The sequence below is a fragment of the Scyliorhinus canicula genome, chromosome 4 (assembly GCF_902713615.1).
Source record: "Scyliorhinus canicula chromosome 4, sScyCan1.1, whole genome shotgun sequence".
Taxonomy (NCBI): Eukaryota; Metazoa; Chordata; class Chondrichthyes; order Carcharhiniformes; family Scyliorhinidae; genus Scyliorhinus; species Scyliorhinus canicula.
The window spans coordinates 71,893,271-71,913,384 of record NC_052149.1 but is presented as its reverse complement, the minus strand read 5'-3'; the positions used below and the strand labels follow the sequence as shown (position 1 = coordinate 71,913,384).

Sequence of the window (20,114 nt, the reverse complement as noted above, 5' to 3'; positions counted from 1 at the left end):
GATGAGGGGGGAATCTTATAGAAACATTTAAAATTATGAAGGGAATAGATAGGATAGATGCGGGCAGGTTGTTTCCACTGGCGGGTGACAGCAGAACTAGGGGACATAGTCTCAAAATAAGGGGAAGTAGATTTAGGACTGAGTTCAGGAGGAACTTCTTCACCCAAAGGGTTGCGAATCTATGGAATTCCTTGCCCAGTGAAGCAGTTGAGTCTCCTTCATTAAATGTTTTTAAGGTAAAGATAGATAGTTTTTTGAAGAAAAAAGGGATTAAGAGTTATGGTGTTCGGGGCGGAAAGTGGAGCTGAGTCCACAAAAGATCAGCCATGATCTCACTGAATGGCCGTGCAGGCTCAAGGGGCCAGATGGCCTACTCCTGCTCCTAGTTCTTATGTTCTAACTGAAATTTGAGAAGGGAGTTCTTTTGTGTGTTTGTCAGTAATTAGTCCCATTCTGCTAACAACAGTAAAAGTTACAACTCACTTGCAACAACTGTACCATTGGCTTTCAAGGACTACAATGTGAAATTGGATGCCAAGTCTTCTACAAGCTGCCACAATATATTTACTCATGTTGATCCACAAGCCCTGCAATTATTTTATAGAATTTCTACTCTAGATCGCTGAATCCTGGGTGACCAGGAATATCATCTCAAGCTGTGTCTGGTGACATCACTGCAGAATTTACAAGTTGGGTTAGCAAGAAAATGTAATAAATAATGCAAATGTCTTCACAAGAATACAGACTCATAATATACAGGTTAAAACATGATTCCACAATCTGAATGGGTCTAGAAAGTGCATAATATACCTTGAAAAGCCTCCCAAGCTGATGGCAATTTGTTGGATGTTGCATAATTACATTACTAATAAGGGAGTCTAAGTGTGGGGATGCACCTAGAGAATTGGCAAATACCCTTGAGTCACCTGATGAAGGAGCTGTGCTCCGAAAGCTAGTGACTCCAAACAAACCTGTTGGACTTTAGCCTGGTGTTGTAAGACTTCTTATTTCGAAGTTAAGTTAAGGTCTTGTGCAAGCTTGCTTTGTAGTTTAACTTATGTTGTATGTGTGTGTGACTGATTAACTGTAACAATTGTGTGCTAGTAAATAAATATTGAATTGTTTCATAAACAGACTTGTAGTAATTTGCCCACTGTATTTGGGTTAAGACACATTGCGGTTTTAGCACAACAAAAGGTAGCATTCAGTGACAAAAACTGATCAATAACCTGATCATAATTTTTCTGGACAACATCCTCCCTCCTATCATGAAGATGTTAGGGTATGGTTCCTGTTATAACCTGCCTGCTTACCATTGGCTGGGGACTAATGACAGTCCCACAATCCTGTGGGAGTATGAACTTCCCCAATGAGGAGGGCAGAGAAATCATTAGCAGACTCCCTGCATAAATAGAGCTGGCCAGTTTGGAACCGAGAGGAGTTTGGCAGCAAGAGAAGTTGTTGCTGCTGTTGTGTATATATGTTAATTTGTAAATAAATGTTATTTCTTTGTATCCTGATGACTCGTGCTGGATTCTTCGTGGCCCTCACAAAACTGGCGACGAGGGTTAAAGTGAATAGCTGTCTACACTGCTGAAGCCACCTCCCTGGATTTTTGTTGGATACAGGTTGGAAGTTGTTTTCTATCACACCATGCCTCTGAAAATGAAAATCGCTTATTGTCACGAGTAGGCTTCAATGAAGTTACTGTGAAAAGCCCCTAGTCGCCACATTCCGGCGCCTGTCCGGGGAGGCTGGTACGGGAATCGAACCGTGCTGCTGGCCTGCTTGGTCTGCTTTAAAAGCCAGTGATTTAGCCTGGTGAGCTAAACCAGCCTCTGTATGGACGTTTGGATGTTTTTGATGCTGCGCTGGAAAGCTGGAACCATTAGGCACAAAGGATGCGTTACTATTTCCGGGCAAACAACATCACCGAAAACGAGCGCCAGGTGGTCATATTGCTCACCGCCTGCGGCCCGCATACGTTTGGGGTGATTAGGAGCCTTACGTACCCAGCTGCGCCAGACACCAAAACGTTTGATGAACTTGTGAACATAGTGGGGCAACATTTTAACCCAACCCCATCCACGATAGTCCAACGATAGTTACCGGTTTAATACCGCTGAAAGGACCCCAGGAGAATCCCTTGCCGACTTTCTATCCAGGCTACGCAGGATTGCGGAGTACTGTGACTATGGTGAGACCTTGTCAGAAATGTTATGCGACCGTTTGGTTTGCGGTATTAACAATGCGGTCACCCAGAGAAAGTTGTTCTCCGAGCCAACATCGACTTTTCAACAGGCCAGTCAAATAGTATTGTCCCGAGAGAACGCATAACGAGGAGTGCAGGAGCTACAGGGAATGGGGGTGCATGCCTTGGGGCGCAACCCCTTCCGTCCAAAAGCATCCCCCCGCACCCCTGCGGTACCTTGGGCAAGGCAACGTCCGGATCGATGCCAGTGGCCGTCAGACATTCCTCCCCGAAGGGAGCCTTCTCCAGAACCAATGGATGAGGAGCCATGTCCGTGTCAGACTTGTAAACACCGACCCCGTCGTGGACGCCGGTCCTGGGGGCGCCAGAGGTGCCGTCGTTCCGACCGAAACTGGGGCTAGCCGAAAGGCCGTACCTTTCATTTGGATGAACCTACGGCGACTACTCCCGAGGACATGGAGATGGAGGATGACTGCCTGCAGCTGCATTGTGTGGCAGCTCCCCGTGTGGCCCCCATTAAAGTGACAGTACGGATCAATGGTTACCCGCTTGAGATGGAGTTGGACACTGGTGCAGCGGTCTCCGTGATCGCCCAGAGGACGTTCGACTGCATCAAGCAGGGTATACAGACCCTTACATTAACCGACACGCAGGCCAGGTTGGCCACCTATACGGGGGAACCATTGGACATTGCAGGAACCACGATGACCCCTGTTTTTTATGGACGCCAGGATGGGCGTTTCCCACTTATCGTGGTGCACGGCCTGAGGCCCAGCCTGTTGGGTCGGGACTGGTTGCGCCATTTGCGGTTGCAGTGGCAGCACATCCTCCAAACAGTTTCTGGAGGGTTGACTGAGGTGCTAGGACGATACCCAGATGTATTCCAGCCCGGTTTGGGGAAAATAAAAGGGGCTGTAGCCCGTATCCAAGTCGAACCAGGAGCCACGCCATGCTATTTCTGGGCACGCCCGGTGCCTTACGCCTTGCTCGAGAAGGTAGAAGGGGAGCTCACTCGTTTGGAGACTTTGGGTATCATCAGGCCCGTCCGTTTCGCTGACTGGGCAGCACCAATTGTACCTGTAATGAAGCCAGATGCCACAGTTCGCTTGTGCGGTGACTATAAACTTACAGTGAATGCGGCTTCCCGACTCGACCGATACCCAATGCCTCGCATAGAGAATCTCTATGCGAAGCTTGCAGACGGACTCTCGTTCACAAAATTAGATATGAGTCACGCCTACCTACAGTTTGAGCTGGACTCTGCCTCCCGGTCATATGTAACGATTAATACACACCGGGGCCTGTATGAATATACACGTTTGCCTTTTGGAGTATCCTCTGCCTGCTCTATTTTTCAACGCGTTATGGAGGACATTTTGAGAGGTTTACCGCGTGTTGCTGTTTACTTAGATGACGTTTTGATCACAGGGACGTCGGAGCAGGAACATTTGGAAAATTTGGAGGCTGTCCTTAGACGCTTTTCGGAGGCTGGAGTCCGTTTACGTCGCACAAAGTGCGTTTTTCAGGCGAGGAAGTAGTCTACCTGGGTTAACGGGTGGACCGCGAAGGTTTGCACCCCGTTGCAGAGAAGGCCCCCGCCCCGACTGACACTTTGCGTCTTCGTTCGTTTCTCGGCCTCGTAATCTATTATGGAAAGTTCCTCCCCAATCTGGCAACTACGCTGACCCCGTTGCACCTTCTGCTTAAGAAGAATCACACCTGGGTTTGGGGTCAGCCACAAGAAACTGCATTCCGGCGGGTAAAACAACAATTGTCGTTGTCTGGGTTACTAACCCACTATGATCCTGGAAATCCTTTGCTCGTCACATGTGATGCATCCCCGTATGGTATTGGGGCCGTCCTGTCCCACAAGATGGAGAACGGGGTCGAGCAGCCGATAGCTTTTGCCTCCCGCACATTGACTGCAGTGAAAAAAAAGTAAGCGCAGATCGAGAAGGAGGGCCTGGCAGTGGTCTTTGCGGTGAAACGTTTCCACCAGTACGTATATGGCCGCCACTTCACTATCGTGACTGATCATAAGTCTCTGCTGGGACTTTTCAGAGAGGATAAGCCAATTGCTTCTGCACGGATCCAGCGCTGGGCTTTGTTGCTCGCTGCATACGAGTATTCTCTGGAGCACAAACCAGGAACCCAGATAGGGAATGCCGACGCACTGAGCCAATTGCCTTTATCCACTGGCCCCATGTCGACCCCCATGACCGGTGAGGTGGTTGCAACCCTAAATTTTATGGACACCTTGCTTGTCACGGCATCACAGATCTGTGAGTGGACCCAGACGGAGCCAGTCCTGTCAAAGGTTCGGCACATAGTCCAGTATGGAGGGCAGCATAGACAGCTCCCAGGCGAGTTGCGGGCATTTTCCTCCAAGCTGTCCGAATTCAGCGTGGAAGACGGCATCCTTTTGTGGGGGACGCATGTGATTGTTCTGGAAAAAGGACAGGAGCTGATATTGAGAGACTTGCACAATGGGCATAGAGGTGTGACCAAAATGAAAATGTTGGCCAGGAGTTATGTCTGGTGGCCAGGCCTCGACACCGACATTGAGAAGGTGACCCAAAACTGCTCCATTTGCCAGGAGCATCAGAAGCTTCCGCTGGCCGCGCCTCTACATCACTGGGAATGGCCAGGGCGGCTTTGGGCACGCTTGCATGCGAATTTCGCCGGCCCTGTTCAAGGATCAATGTTCCTGCTATTAATCGACGCCCAGTCGAAATGGCTAGAGGTGCATAAGATGGGAGGCACAATGTCCTGCGCAACAATAGAGAAGATGCGTTTGTCTTCCAGTACGCATGGCCTCCCCGAGGTGCTGGTCACGGACAATGGCACTCAGTTCACGAGTGAGGAGTTTACAAGGTTCATGAAGATGAACGGCATACGCCATATCCGCACTGCCCCTTATCACCTGGCTTCAAATGGGTTGGCGGAGCGCGCAGTGCAGACATTCAAACGAGGCCTAAAGAAGCAGTCTTCCAGGTCGATGGACACGAGACTGGCTCAGTTTTTGTTTTCATATAGGACCACCCCCCATGCAGTGATTGGGGTAGCTCCCGCAGAACTTTTAATGGGCCGGAGACTTCGCACCCGCCTTAGCATGGTTTTCCCGGGCATTGGCGCAAAAGTACGTCGCACACAAGAACGGCAGGGACATGGTTTTTCTCAGCATCGGCCGATTCGGCAGTTTACGCCCAGTGACCCAGTGTTCGTTCAGAATTTTGCTGGTGGTGCCCAGTGGGTCCCTGGTGTAATCTTTTGCCAAACGGGCCCTATCTCTTACCAGGTACAAGCCCAGGGGCGTCTCCAGCGCTAACATGTAGACCATGTTCGGTCCAGAAGACTATCCCTGCCAAAGATTGCCCGCCCAGGAGCTCATTCCTGCAGCCGCAGAGACCAGACACAATGGAAAGTATTCCTCACAATCTTCCTCTGATGCCTCACTCAAAGCCTGCGCAGGTCGTGACAGAACCGCGTGGAGATAAAGACGCCGAGATGACGGAGGCAGCAGACTCTGACTCCGTGATGGAGACACAAGACACCTCAGAGGGGGAATCCTCAGGCCGATGGGCCGTGGACGTACAACCGTTACGTCGTTCATCACGGAAGCGGCGGTCTCCATCTCGTTAGACGCCACCTGATCCAGCGCCTTGTGCAAATGGTGTCCGGCCTGCGGCAAAACGAGTCCGACACCCTCCTTCGCCAGGGTCTTCGGTGGATTCCTTGGACTTTGGGGGGAGGGATGTTATAACCTGCCTGCTTACCATTGGCTAATGACAATACCACAATCCTGTAGGAGTATGAGCTTCCCCAATGAGGGGGGCGGAGAAATCATTAGCAGACTCCCTGAATAAATAGAGCTGGCCAGTTTGGAACCAAGGAGTGAGGAGTTTGACAGCAAGAAAAGTTGTTGCTGCTGTTGTATATATATGTTAATTTGTAAATAAATGTTATTTCTTTGTATCCTGAAAACTCGTGCTGGATTTTTTGTGGCCCTCACAAAGGTTCCACAGATGTAAAAATGGGCAATGTTTGAGCCGAAAAGCTGCCAGTTCCTGTCATTACCCAATAAAGGTCGCAGAATATTATCATCAAGAATAATTTTTAAATACACTGTAACCTGTCCAGGCCAGAATGTCTGGGACCGTGTCACTTTTGTATTATAAAATTTAGTTAGAATGCTGAACCACAGATGTATGAACCGGAAAGTACCGTAGAAATAAATATTTATCTGAAGCACAAAACAGCGATAAAACATTATAAAGCTTTTTATTTACCCAGTCTGCCACATGGGACCTTGTAAAAAGCCTTGCTAAATACATGCAATCAACATCAATTGCAGTACCCTGATCACAATACTCTCGTTACTTCCTCAAAAAATTTCAATCAAGTTAGACAGACACAATTTTTCCTTAAAGAATCCATGCTGACTATCCTTGATTAATCGGTGCCTTTCTAAGTGACAGTTTATCCTGTCTCTCAGGATTGATTCTAATAACCCTCCCACTACTGAGATTAGACTGGCTGGCCTGTAATTATTCAGTCTATCTCTTGTTCCCATTTTAAACAAAGGTATGTTAACAGTTCTCTAATCCTCCAGCACCACACATTTATCCAATGAGGATTGAAAAATGATGGTCCACAATTTCTTCCCTGGCATCATTTAACAGCCTGGATACATTTCACCATGCCCATGCAATTCATCCACTTTCTTTTTTTAAAATTTAGAGTAGCCAATTCATTCTTTCCAATTAAGGGGCAATTTAGCGTAGCCAATTCACCTACCCTGCACATCTTTGGGTTGTGGGGTGAAACCCACGCAAACACGGTGAGAATGTGCAAACTCCACACGGTCAGTGACCCAGAGCCGGGATTGAACCTGGGACCTCGGTGCCGTGAGGCAGAAGTGCTAACCACTGTGCCACCGTGTTGCCCTAATTTATCCACTTTTAAGGATGCTAATCCCATTAATACGTCCTCTCTTCCTATTTTTATTATATCAAATACTTCACACATCCCCTCCTTGACCACAATATCTGCACTGTCCCTCGCTTTTGTAAAGAGGGATGCAAGATGTTCCTTAAGAACCATATTAACATCTGCCACCTTTACACATAGGTTACCTATTGGTCTTTTACCAGCCCTGCTCTTTCTTTAGCTGTCCTACCTTTACTCTTAATGTACTGATAAAACATCTTTGAATTCACCTTGATTTTACTTGCCAATATTCGTTCATGTCCTCTCTTTGCATTCTTGATTTCCTTTTTGATTTAACCTCTTCACTTTCTATACTCCTCTTGGCTTTCTATAGTATTGCATTCTCAGTTTTGGACATGAGCTTCCCTTTACTGCCTTACACGGTGAGATCCTTGATTTCCAGGGTTCTCAGGATTTGGCCATCCTATCACATTTCTTTGTGGAAACATATTTACTCTGAATAAAAGCTCAGAAGGCCCGGGAAGGTAAATCCAAACGAAGTTTAATTTGACAACAAAAGTCCCCAGTCCAGGCCGGCTTTTATGAGGCAATAGTTTACAAACCGGAGCTGATGACTTCAACTCACGACTGGTGAGCTCATATACCACAAGTCCCATGGGGAGGTCAATTGTGGTATCCCTGCTGATCCCGTGTGAGTTACTACATCTCTCCCCACAAATTCTGAAGGCCCCCGATAGCTGGTTGCAGAGGGTGTTTCGTTCGCTATTTTTCCCGTGGCTGTGCTTTTTGCAACCACCAGGATCGGGGCGGGGGGTGTCTTGTGTCAGATAGCACCTTTTTTGAGCCGAGCACAGAGGTCCGTCTCTGGCTGGCTGCACTGTCCTCTGATAGCATTGAAGATTCTACGTCCATATCAGTCGGTGAATCATCTGCATCCTGTTGGCGTGGACACAGGTCTTCGGTGAGAAGTGCACCTTGGTTCAAGGATGGCAGACAGTGGCGGGGCGAGGGACCAATTCATCATGCGTGATTCTCTTTGGGGCGGTCTCCCTGCCTTTGAGGTGGCCCATTTGTTTTCACACGATCCGTTCTCCAGTCTTGATCATGTAGGATATTGGCCCTGTTCTCTTCACTATGGTCCATGGAATCCAATGGCGTCGTCCACAAAATTTTGAGTGTGGACTGCGTTCCAAGGTTTGAAGCCTATGTCACACACTTGATGATCGTGACCCCTCTTCTGGAGGTTCTGTTTCTTTTCCACCTTCCTGCCAGAGTCCAGGATGGTCAAACTTGAGCGGATCTGGAGGATTCAGCTCATCAGCAACTCTACCAGCCCTACCCCGGTTGTAACATGTGGCATTGGCTTCTAAGTAAATAGGAACCATGCCAGCTTTGTGTCAACTGATCTTGCAGTCTGTTTTTCCATGCCCTGTTTAAATGTCTGGGCAGTTCAGATGTGTTTCACCCTATTAGTGGGCATAAATCCTTGAAATTCCTCATTGGTAAAGTGACAAGCTCCTCTGGAATCCCAGTGATCCTGAAGGACTGGCACAAACTCTCCATGTTGGCTCGTAAAGTGGTGGAAGACATCCGGTGCATGTCTATCCACTTTGAGTAGGCGTCGATCAAAAGCAGAAACATTGACCCCCAAGAAGGGTCGGCAACGCCGGCGTGCAAACACACCCAGGGGCATCCTGGGAACTTCCACTGGCAAAGCGAGGCTGATGGAGGGAGTTTCTGGTGCTCCTGGCAAGCTGCATATTGCTGCACCACTTGCTCGATGTCAGTGTTTAACCCTGGCCACCACACATAACTTCTAGCAAGCATCTTCATTTTGGAAACCACAGAGCATCTTCATTTTGGAAACCCCCAGGTGTTCGCTATGCAAGTCCTGCAGGATTTTTTGCTGAGCTAGCCGCAGGATAACCATAAAGATTGATGCCAAGGGGCAGCACGGTGGTGCAGTGGGTTAGCTCTGCAGCCTCACGGCGCCAAGGTCCCAGGTTCGATCCCGGCTCTGGGTCACTGTCCGTGCGGAGTTTGCACATTCTCCCCGTGTTTGCGTGGGTTTCGCCCCCACAACCCAAAGATGTGCAGGCTAGGTGGATTGGCCACGCTAGATTGCCCCTTAATTGGAAAAAATTAATTGGGTACTCTGAATTTATTTTTAAAAAGATTGATACCAAAACAACTTTGTCTGCTACTCATGGAGATGGGAGGCCTATAGGCAGCGGAGGTCAGCTAAGGAAATCTACATGCGCAATCTGTGCGCCTGGACAATATTCAAATATGTATTGGTATGCCACCAACAGCAAAGCCCACCATTGGATCCTGGCTGAAGTTATCGGCAGTATCAATTTATACATCTTCAACAGGCCATGTAAGGGCTTCTGGTCCATGGATTCTATAAAATGACACCCGCAGATGTACTGATGACATTTTTTAACTGCAAAAAGCATGACCTGTCCTTCCTTTTCAATCTGCGCATAACGGCATCCGCATCAGCCAGAGTTCTGGATGCATTTGCTAACGGCCTTTCCGTCCCATCATCCCACCGATGGGACAACATTGCCGCAATGCCATAAAGAGAAGCATCACACATGAGGAAGAGTGGCTTCAATGTGTTAACAGTTTCGAAGATAGCAGTTGCTGCTTCACCCTGGCGAATGATCCCACTCGCGGCACTTTCCACGCCCATTTCTGGTTCTTTTTTAGAAGCGTATGCAGAGGTGCCAACAAGGGAGCGAGGTTCAGAATGAACTTTCCATAAAAGTTGATAAGCCCTAGGAACGACCTCAGTTCTGTCGCATTCTCAGGCTGTCACGTTCTCAGGTATCGGGGTTCCCTTGATGGCCCAACCTTTTCTCCACAGGGTACAACTCATCCTTATCGTTGCGTTATCCCAAATATGTGACCTCTTTCGCCTGAAGACGTACTTGCCCCTTTTCTGGTGGACACCCACGATGGAAAACCATCGGAGGACTTCTCCTAGATTGCCCAGGTGTTCCTTCTTGGTGGCTCCGGTAATAAGTACTTCGTCCAGGTAGACAGCCACTGTGGGGAACCCTTGGAGGGTTAATTCCATCATCCGTAGGAACTGCAAAAAAAGAGGGATAAAGAAACCGATAAAATCCATCCCCTCATAATTGATTGGTGTTAACGCCTGAGGGATGTGGCCATTAGGAAGTGAACAAGAGTGTCCTTATGTGACAAGCTTTCCAATTTTGCACATGGCGATGTCACCCCGAATGGAAGGGATGGTAACAAACCCCCGTGGGTGTTGACAGTGATATATTTTCTGAACGACATGCCTAACTCCAGCTGGAGGTATGTGTGCCCCATGACCAACTTCGTGAAGGAGTGGCCCCCAGCTAACTTCGTGTATAGGTCCTCTACACATGGCGTGGGGTACCTGCCCAAGCAGGTTGACTGTCATTTTGTAATAACCACACTGGCAAACAGATTTGTCTGCCTTCAGTGCCGGGACCACTGGCGCTGCCCACTCTACAAACTGGACCGGACATATGATGCTGAAGTTTTCCAGCCGGCTCAGTTCCTCATCCACCTTCGTCAGCATGGCATCTGGGACCGCACAGGCCTTAAAATATGTGGACTGGGCCTCTGGGGCAACATAGATTTCAGCTATAGCCCCCTTGATCTTTCCCAGGCCATCCTGGAAAACTTCCGTATACTTTTTAAGGACTTTGTACAAATTTATTTCCGTACCCATCCAGAAGATTTGTTGCCAATCCAGCCAGAGCCTTTTTAACCAGACACGGCCTAAGAGACTGGTCTGGGCCCCTGCACCACGACCAGTGCTAGCCAGGTTTACTGCTATCCATGACTAACCAGGGTCACCGTGATTCCAATGAAGGTCAATGGCTCTTCGGCGTATGTTGTCAGCTGGTATCGTCCAAGCCCAGGCGCTGGATCCCCAAACGGAGCTTAGGAAACGTCTGTTGTCCAATAATTGAAACAGCAGCCCACTATATAAATTTCCTTGTCCAAGGGGTGACCGTTAACTTGGAGCTTTATTCTTATTGGGGCTACTTTGGGGGCCCAAAAGCCATTTAATTGCATGAACACATCTTCCTCAGGTGGGGCAATGTTCAAAACCCTGGCTCAGGGTGCTTGTGTCACATGGCCAGGTTGACTTGTCTGCTGTCGATTCAGGTAGTCTCAATAGCAACAGTTTCTGCGACTGCAAGTGCAACAATCCTGTGGGTACTCCTCACTGTCCTCTGGGGAGATGCCTCATCGGGCTCTGACAGACCTTGGTCTGACCACGGGGCTGTTTTGGAAGTGAATGGGTCGCGTAAATCCTATCCTTGGAGAGCACTGCTCATCGGAATGGGAGCCAGCCAATGCTGTTCATGTCATAGTCCATTGAACCCTGCAGTTCCTGAACCCTCTTTTCTGCATTCTCGAGGGAGAACGATAGGTCTATGGCCCATTTTAGATCTAAGTCCAGTTTAGCTAATAGCTTCCTTTGAGTCACCATATTGTTTATGCCACACTAAACAATCTCTCAACATCTCAGGGAGGGATAGGGCAAAGTCACAATGCCCGGCTAACTTGCAAAGACAAGTCAAAGGAAGCTATTAGCTGAACCGGCCTTGGATCGAAAATGGGTCAGATTCCATAATGGTTCTGCAGGGGTTCGCCCAGTTGTATTAAAGCGTTTTCTCTGCATTATTACTGAGAGCTTAGGGTAGTAATTATTCACAACAGGTTCCATGAGTCGGTTAACGGTTCTCGAATACGGGGCCGGCGGGTAGGTGAGGTTCTTGATTATGTTGGAGGCCCACTGGCAGTCATGAGCATTACCTATCCTATCCCTGTAACCCGATCTAACTTCCACATCTTTAGACTGTGGGAGGAAACCGGAGCACCCGGAGGAAATCCATACAAACATGGGGAGAGAGTGCAACTCCACACAGATAATCATCCGAGGTCAGAATTGAACCTTGTTCTTGGCACTGTGAGGCTTGCAGTGCTAACCACTGTGCCAACCACGATGAGGCGACTTTTTATGAGCTCGAACTAATGGGTCTCTGCCCACTAGCGGGAAAGTTTGTATTCTACGAGTCCATGGGGAGATCAGTTGGGGTGTCCCCGTGGGTCTCGTGAGAGTGATTACTCTCTGAACCCCTTCAGTCTCCCCTTTTGAATGCCTCCCACTGCTCTGACACTGATTCACCCTCCAATAGCTGTTCCCAGTCCACTCCTCAGCTCAGCAAAATTGGCCTTGCCCCAATTTAGAACTCTAACTCCTGTTCTTTGTTCTTTTCAATAATTATGTTAAAACTAACAAATTATGATACTATCACCAAATGCTCTCCTACTACTACTATGCCGGCTGCCCAGCTTCATTTCCTAAACTCAAGTCCAGAACTGCACCCTCTCTTGGTGGGCTTGCTACATACTGGCGAAAAGGTTCTCCTGAATGCATCTCAAGAATTCGGCCGTTCAATTCCTTTCACACTAAAACTATCCCAGTTAATACTGGGGTAGATAAAATCCCTTTCTTTCTGTACTTCGCAAAGATTTGCCTATAAAATTGATCTTTATCCCTCTGACTATTTGGGGGTTCATAGTACACTCCCAGCAGTATGACTATTCCTTTTCTTTCCCTTAGCTCAATCCATATGGCCTAATTTGATGATCATTCTAACATATCATCCCTCTGCACAGCTGCAATTGGTTCTTTGACCAAAACTGCTACCCTCTCCTTTTTTATCCCTCCCCCTAGCTTGCCTGAAAAACACTGAGCTGCATTCCGGCCCTTCATAGAACATAGAACATAGAACATTACAGCACAGAACAGGCCCTTCGGCCCTCGATGTTGTGCTGAGCAATGATCACCCTACTCAAGTCAACGTATCCACCCTTTACCAGTAACCCAACAGCCCCATTAACCTTATTTTTTAGGACAATAAGGGCAATTTAGCATGGCCAATCCACCTAACCCGCACATCTTTGGACTGTGGGAGGAAACCGGAGTACCCGGAGGAAACCCACGCACACACGGGGAGGACGTGCAGACTCCACACAGACAGTGACCCAGCCGGGAACTGAACCTGGGACCCTGGAGCTGTGAAGCATTTATGCTAACCACCATGCTACTGTGCTGCCCTACAGCTATGTTTCTGGAAAATCTATGTGGCAGAATTTTCTGTTCTTGAAACTGTGTTGACGCCAGAGCAGGTTTCATGGACTTCTATGGCAGCAAAACAGGCGCCACACCTGGACCGATTCAGAGACCGTGGAGGGGCTAGCACAAGCACCACGTGGAACACAATGGATTCCAATGAGAAACGGTGCGGGATTCGCCGCATTCGTGATTGACACTCAGGAGGCTGACAACTTCACTCCCCACACACACAACCCCAGCCAACAAGATGGTAGCGAGGAGAGCAGCACCCTGTTTTACAGCCATTGAACTTGAGGTCCTACTGAACGCCGTGGAGGAGAGTTGGGCTATCCTGCTCTCCTACTACTACTATGCCAGCTGCCATTTTTTGCCATGCCTGGGACCGGCCAGCAATGCAGGAAAAAACTGCTCAACCTTCACAGGATGGCCAAGGCAGCACTGTGCCCTGGAACTGACTCCAACCCCACACACCTGTAACCATCCGAGAGACACTCCCCTCAATGTTAGTGAAGAGGCTCTTGGGGCACTATCTGGTGCGCACCACACACATGCTCTAGGACAGCAGGTGGAGGCAAGCACTCCGGAAGGGGGCGGACGGTCGGAGGTCAGGCCGACCCCAGGGACTAGCGGTTGTCCAGATGGGTTTCAGGCCTCTGGAACGGACAGTCCCATCGATCGTAGGTGCAGTTGCAGAGCCAGGGACTACATGAAGGGCTGTCGGCGAGCATCTAGCAGCTGTAGGCGTAGGTGAAAGAGTCCAACCATTCGTGCCGCCCAGGTCAACCCCAAACGGTGGAGACATTGCGGGTGAGGGTTTCAGTTATGGATCAGCATGTCCAAGGCCTGGAGCAACATGTGCAGGTGGTGGCTGAGGCCCAGGACAGGGCTGCCATTTCACAGGCAGCCATGTGCCAGAGCTACCTGGACCTTGCAACAGCACTCCTGAGAGTGGCCCAGTCACAGCGGGCCATGGCTGAGCATCGGCGGCATTGCCCAGGCACTGGCCGACGTGGTACAGAGGCAGAGGGAGGTGGCCCAATCCCAGAGGGAGATGGCACAGTCACTGACTAATATAGCACAGGCCCAGAAGGTGGTGGCACAGTCACAATGTGATGTGGCTCAGTCCCAGACGGAGGTGATCCACTCCCTGTGCTCCATGGCTGCGAGCATGCATACCCTGGCCAAGACGGCAGCAGGCCTCTTGGACTGGCAGCGCTAGTGTGATGATATGCATAAAGCAATTCTGTACATAATGTTACGCACGACCTCTGACCACTAGGTGCCAGTGTAAACCCACCATGTGACCCTGTGGCTGGGAGTAGATCGTGTTTGAGGATAGACATATTTTGCAGTAGCTCTACAATAATTAATTAGTGTTAGTTGTTTATTATTTTATTTATCCTAGTTATCTTTATCATGCAGTTGTTTCATAATAAATTATTTAAATTAGATGTTCTATAGTTCATCATTCACTTCGGCCAGTCTACAGAACATGACAGCCAGGTGATGGGTAGCCTCATTAGGGTAGCTCCGCTCTCCCCCCTGTCCCATGGAGTTGCCCAAGGGCCATCAGGTACCCCAACAGTGGAGGTGATGGGGCCCATACCAGAGACTCCACAGGAGAGATGCCAAAACACCGCAGCACTTCAGGCTCCCCCCCCCCCCCCAGCACTTCAGGCTCCCCCCTCTCCCCCCCCCCCCCCCCCCCCCCCACTCCTGTCCCTGCCGCATCTGGTGGGCAACAGACAGAACAAGCCAGCACCATGACACCTGGGACAGCCGAGCAACAGCCAGGCCCATCTAGGCCTCGTTCACCCAGAAGACGCCCGCCAAAGGGGACCCAGGTCGTAGGGCAGGAGTTACAGTAGGCCACCTCCACTCCTAATGTACCGTCTGGGGATCCACCTAGACGTACCATTAGGCGCATAGGCCAGAAAATTAGACACTAGTTAAGTTGGTACGGGTGCATGGCACAGTTTAGTGATGGGGCTAGGGCATGAATCTGTATATATGTTTTCACATTAAACGCATGTTAACAATGTTACAACCTGTCTCGGTGCTCTGTCAGAAGGGTGTGAGGGGTGGGCTGGTCAGGCCGCGGAAGGAGGGCGGGTAGGGAATGGGTGGCTCAGGGCCAGCGCTCATTGCTCCAGTGTCCCACTCCCCCCTCCCCCCCACCACCCGATTGTCCATCAGTCCCCATCACCGCCATGGGATCAATGGGATTGTGTGATAGATTGGCCAGCTCGCATACAGGGGTCATCCAGTCATCCAGGTGGATGGTGAAATATGCTACCCTGGGCAGGAGTCAGAAGTTGTCAAACGATGCACAACACAAGAGCTCATCGCAGAGCAGATTGTCATAATTCTTCATCTCATGGACCAGACCTGCTGCTACTGCTAACCCAAGGCCCGTATGTCGTAGTGCGACAGGTATGTATCACAGAAAAGGTTGCAGGCAGGGAGTGGGGGGAGGGGGCGCGGAAAGTTGGGGGTGAGGGTGGGACGCAGTATCATTGCCCCCTGGTTGCTGAACCTGGCGGTGATCTGCGCGTCCTGTTTGCATTGGCCCTGGTGCACATGTTGTGTGGCTTCCTGTGCCTGCTCAGGTCCCATGTCCTGTCCATTCTCGCCCTCCCCCGCATCCTCCTCATTAGAGGAGGCCTGGCATTCATCCTCCTCCAGCACGTCGCCCCTCTACAGCCCGATGTTGTGGAGGATGCAGCAGGCCATCACAATGTAGGCAACCCTCCAAGCGCCACACTGGAGGACCCCCTCCAGACAGCAGTCCAGGAAGCCGAAGCACTGCTCGATCATGCCCCTGGTCGTTGCATGCACATCATTGTAGCAGGTTGTAGCAGGTCTTGGCATCGGTCTGTGCCCTCCAGATAGGTGTTATCAGCACTTTTCTAATCATCGTTTCATCTCCTTCCAAATTCACCCACTAATTTTCTGCCTCCCATTTTGATTTTTGATTTCCTCCCAACTGGTGCCCCAGCTAAACTAGTTTAAATCCTCCCCATAACACTAGCAAAACATCAGGAGGGAACAAGGCCTGAGATTTTGACTGTGGAGTCAGGAGAAGAAGTCCTGATCAACATCTCCACTTTTTTAAAAATAGAATTTACAGTGCAGAAGGAGGCCATTCGGCCCATCGAGTCTGCACCGGCTCTTGGAAAGAGCACCCTACCCAAGCCCACAACCCCACCCTATCCCCACAACCCAGTAACCCCACACAACACTAAGGGCAATTTTGGACACTGAGGGCAATTTAGCATGGCCAATCCACCTAATCTTTGGACTGTGGGAGGAAACCGGAGCACCGGAGGAAACCCACGCACACACGGGGAGAATGTGCAGACTCCGCACAGGCAGTGACCCAAGCCGGGAATCGAACCTGGGACCCTGGAGCTGTGAAGCCACAATGCTAACCACAATGCTACCGTGCTGCCCCCTTATTTTTCTTCTGTTGTGCATGGCCTATTCATTTAAGTGCACACTACAGTACCTTGCATTTTGTTTTGCATGGCTGCACTTTATTCATTAAATACCTGAAAGAACATTACAAACATTTCAAAATTGTCATCAACAAAGTGCAAATAATATTCAGGTTTTTTTTGAGGTACATCATGTTGCAATTACCGGTGCTTCAATACAGTCAAAGAAACATTACAGAAATATCAGAATGGACATTGCAAATGATGCAAAAGTATTTAAGTTGTCTACATAGACCAACTTGCATTCTGACATGCTTCAATACAATTCTGAAACATGTAATTTTGACTACATACATTCAATGTGAGTTATATGGCCCAAGGTGGTTCTGATTCTTTAAAGAAACATTGCTCCTCATCCTTCCAGCTCCTCACTCAGGTAAGTGTAAATCTCAAAATATTACCAGATGGTCTAACAGACATGGAGCTGGATTTTAAGTCCAGTGAGCAGCAACCATGAGTAGAATCATGTGTGGGCAGTTCATCCGTTCCTGCCCAATCCCATCGACCTGCAGAAATTCATCATACTTTGACACATTAATTACTGAGTGGGAAGGGAGGTGACTTCCGGCTCATAAACAAGGAATTTTACAGGCAACGTAAAATTCTGCCCATTCTTTTCCTGAATTGGCAAACCAACCTTGCAGTTGGGGCCTCAAAAAAAGGGGCTTGGACCTGCCAATTCACTGCCACCCATTTTAGATTATTTGCACAAAATCACAGGACTTTACCTCCTTAGTCTTTTCCTCCTGCAGATCAGACTCTTAAAACATAGGGCACGATTCTCCGCACCCCACACCAGGGGGGGGGGGGGGGGGGGGGGGGGGGGGGGGGGGATCGCGGGAGGACCAGGCGTATCACGCCATGCCACTCTGGCACCATCCGCGATTCTCCCACCCCCCCCAAAATGGTGTGTCGTGTTTTGCCACAGGCCGCTCGGAGAATCGCCGCTCGCCCTTTCTCACGGCGACTGACGATTCTCCGGCCCAGATGGGCCGAGCGGCCTCCCGAACCCGACCGGTTCACGCCGGCGCCAACCACACCTGGTCGCTGCCAGCGTGAACAGCGCGCGACCGGTGAGTGTGGGGCCTATGGGGGGTGGAGGGAGGATCGAGCACCACAGGCGTGCTTATGAGATTTCTGGCTCGCTGCCCCCTGATCGTCGGGCCAGCGTCTCTAAAAGACGCACTCTTTTCCCTCCTCCAGCCCGCAAGATCAAGCCGCCATGTCTTGCGGGGCAGCGGAGGGGAAGACGGCAACCGCGCATGTACGGGTTGGCGCCGGCCAACCTGCGCATGCGCGACTGGCGTCACTTCAGCGTTGCCGGCCGCGTCATTCCCGGCGCGCCGCTTTGACGCAAGCGTCAAGGCCCGGCGCGCGGAATTCACGCGCCGCCGCTCCTAGCCCCGGGGGGGGGGGGGGGGGGGGGGGGGGGAGAATAGGGGGCGAGGAGCGGCCTCCGATGCCGGAGTGAAACACTCCGGGTTTCACTCCGCCGTCGGCTGTTGTCTCCCGATGGGAGAATTCCGCCCATAAAGTCTGACACTATTTATCTTATCTTCTCTCCTACTGTCTTCTCTTCTCCTACTGTCTTCTAAATTGGAGGTGTTCTATACTGTGTCTTTGCTATTCAACTAGTTTTCTTTAAGTAAAAATAATTATTTAACAGTTTACCTGCTTCTTGAGTGTTAATTTTGTCACATTGAACCTCTTTGGATTTTTGTGCTCCGCTGAATGTTTGTGCCATCCTTTCAATGTAGCGATCATTGCCAATTCGCTCTTTGCAGAGTTCGACATATAGTAGATTTCTTGCCCTGAGAACAACAAAATACCAAAGTTCATATGGATAACTTGTAGATACAAATGTTATTTGATGGGGAATGGAGACAAAGAAAAATAGAGCAATGAGTTGTCATTTTATTCTTACTCTCCTTAAAGAACTAAAGTGTATTTCCATGAATATCAGCTGTTCTCGCTGCATCTTATGAAAGCGTTAAGTATTATGTTGGAGATGTTCTTCTAAACCTAGGGATTGGGGTTGACAGGATATTTGACCATGCAAAGTTCAATACCAAATTTTATCCTGTCCTTATTTTCCATAGATTAATGAAGAATGAGAACATCCGCTGATTTTTCACCTACCCAAGTAAATGTTTCTCCTACTGTCATTAGAATACAACCTGTCCATACCACTGCTCTGGATGAGACTGTTTAATAAAGCAAGGAGTTATGAGGGAGGAAGGGTCCCAGAGAGAGGAACTGAAACTTAAATGGGAGGAGGAGCTAGGCGGGGAAATGAAGGATGGGCTGTGGGCAGAGGCCCTGAGTAGGGTAAATTCGACCGCGACATGTGCTAGGCTCGGGCTGATCCAATTTAAGGTCGTTCACCGGGCCCATATGACGGTGGCTCGGATGAGCAAATTTTTCGGGATAGAGGACAAATGCGCTAGGTGCGCGGGAGGACCAGCGAACCATGTTCACATGTTTTGGGCATGCCCTGAGCTGAGGGGGTACTGGGAGGGATTTGCGGGGATCATGTCCCAGGTGCTAAAAACAAGGGTGGTGATGAGTCCAGGGGTGGCAATTTTTGGGGTTTCAGAAGACCCGGGCGTCCAGGGGGAGAAAGAGGCCGATGTTTTGGCCTTTGCTTCCCTGATAGCCCGGCGACGAATATTATTGGCGTGGAGGGACTCAAAGCCCCCGAAGACTGAGTGGTGGCTTGCGGACATGTCGAGTTTCCTGGGGATGGAAAAAATTAAGTTCGCCTTGAGGGGATCTGTGCAGGGGTTCACCCGGAGGTGGCAACCATTTATTGACTTCTTTGCGGGAGAGTGAGCGTCAGCAGGGGGGTGGGGGGGAGGGGGGGGGGGGGGGGTAGAGTAGAGCAGGAGGGAAAATATGGCAGGTAGTACCGGTGGGAGGGGAGCGGGCTTGTGCAATATGTTACGATGGAAGTATTGAAAGTACGTGGATGTTGGCACATTTTTGCCTTTTTTGCTTTCTTTCTGATGATGTCTGTAACTGTTTATAAAGCCAAAAACTACCTCAATAAAATTGTTTATTAAAAAAAAAATAAAGCAAGGAGAGTCCAAAATTGGTAAAAGGTAAGCAACATTTATTTTACGACACCGGCAAACCTCACCAGGTACTCTCTCCTGTCAGTCGGTTGCAGACTGGCTGACCTTTCATATAGATATAGGTAAACTACCCCGCCCCTAGTGGGAGGAGCTTGGACTCCTCAAGGAGCGTGGGAAAAAAATCATCTCCCCAGCGTATATCCCATGTAGGTTATTACATTTCTCCC

The 20,114-nt window shown here is 49.5% G+C and overlaps 1 protein-coding gene across 1 annotated transcript in view; it reads right to left on the bottom strand.

The window, feature by feature from the left end:
• dnai4 (dynein axonemal intermediate chain 4) overlaps positions 1–20,114 on the bottom strand; it is a 277,873-nt gene that overhangs the window by 158,658 nt on the left and 99,101 nt on the right. The window contains 1 exon segment of the mRNA XM_038794441.1: positions 18,485–18,624. Within this exon segment, the coding sequence (XP_038650369.1) occupies positions 18,485–18,624 (140 nt within the window).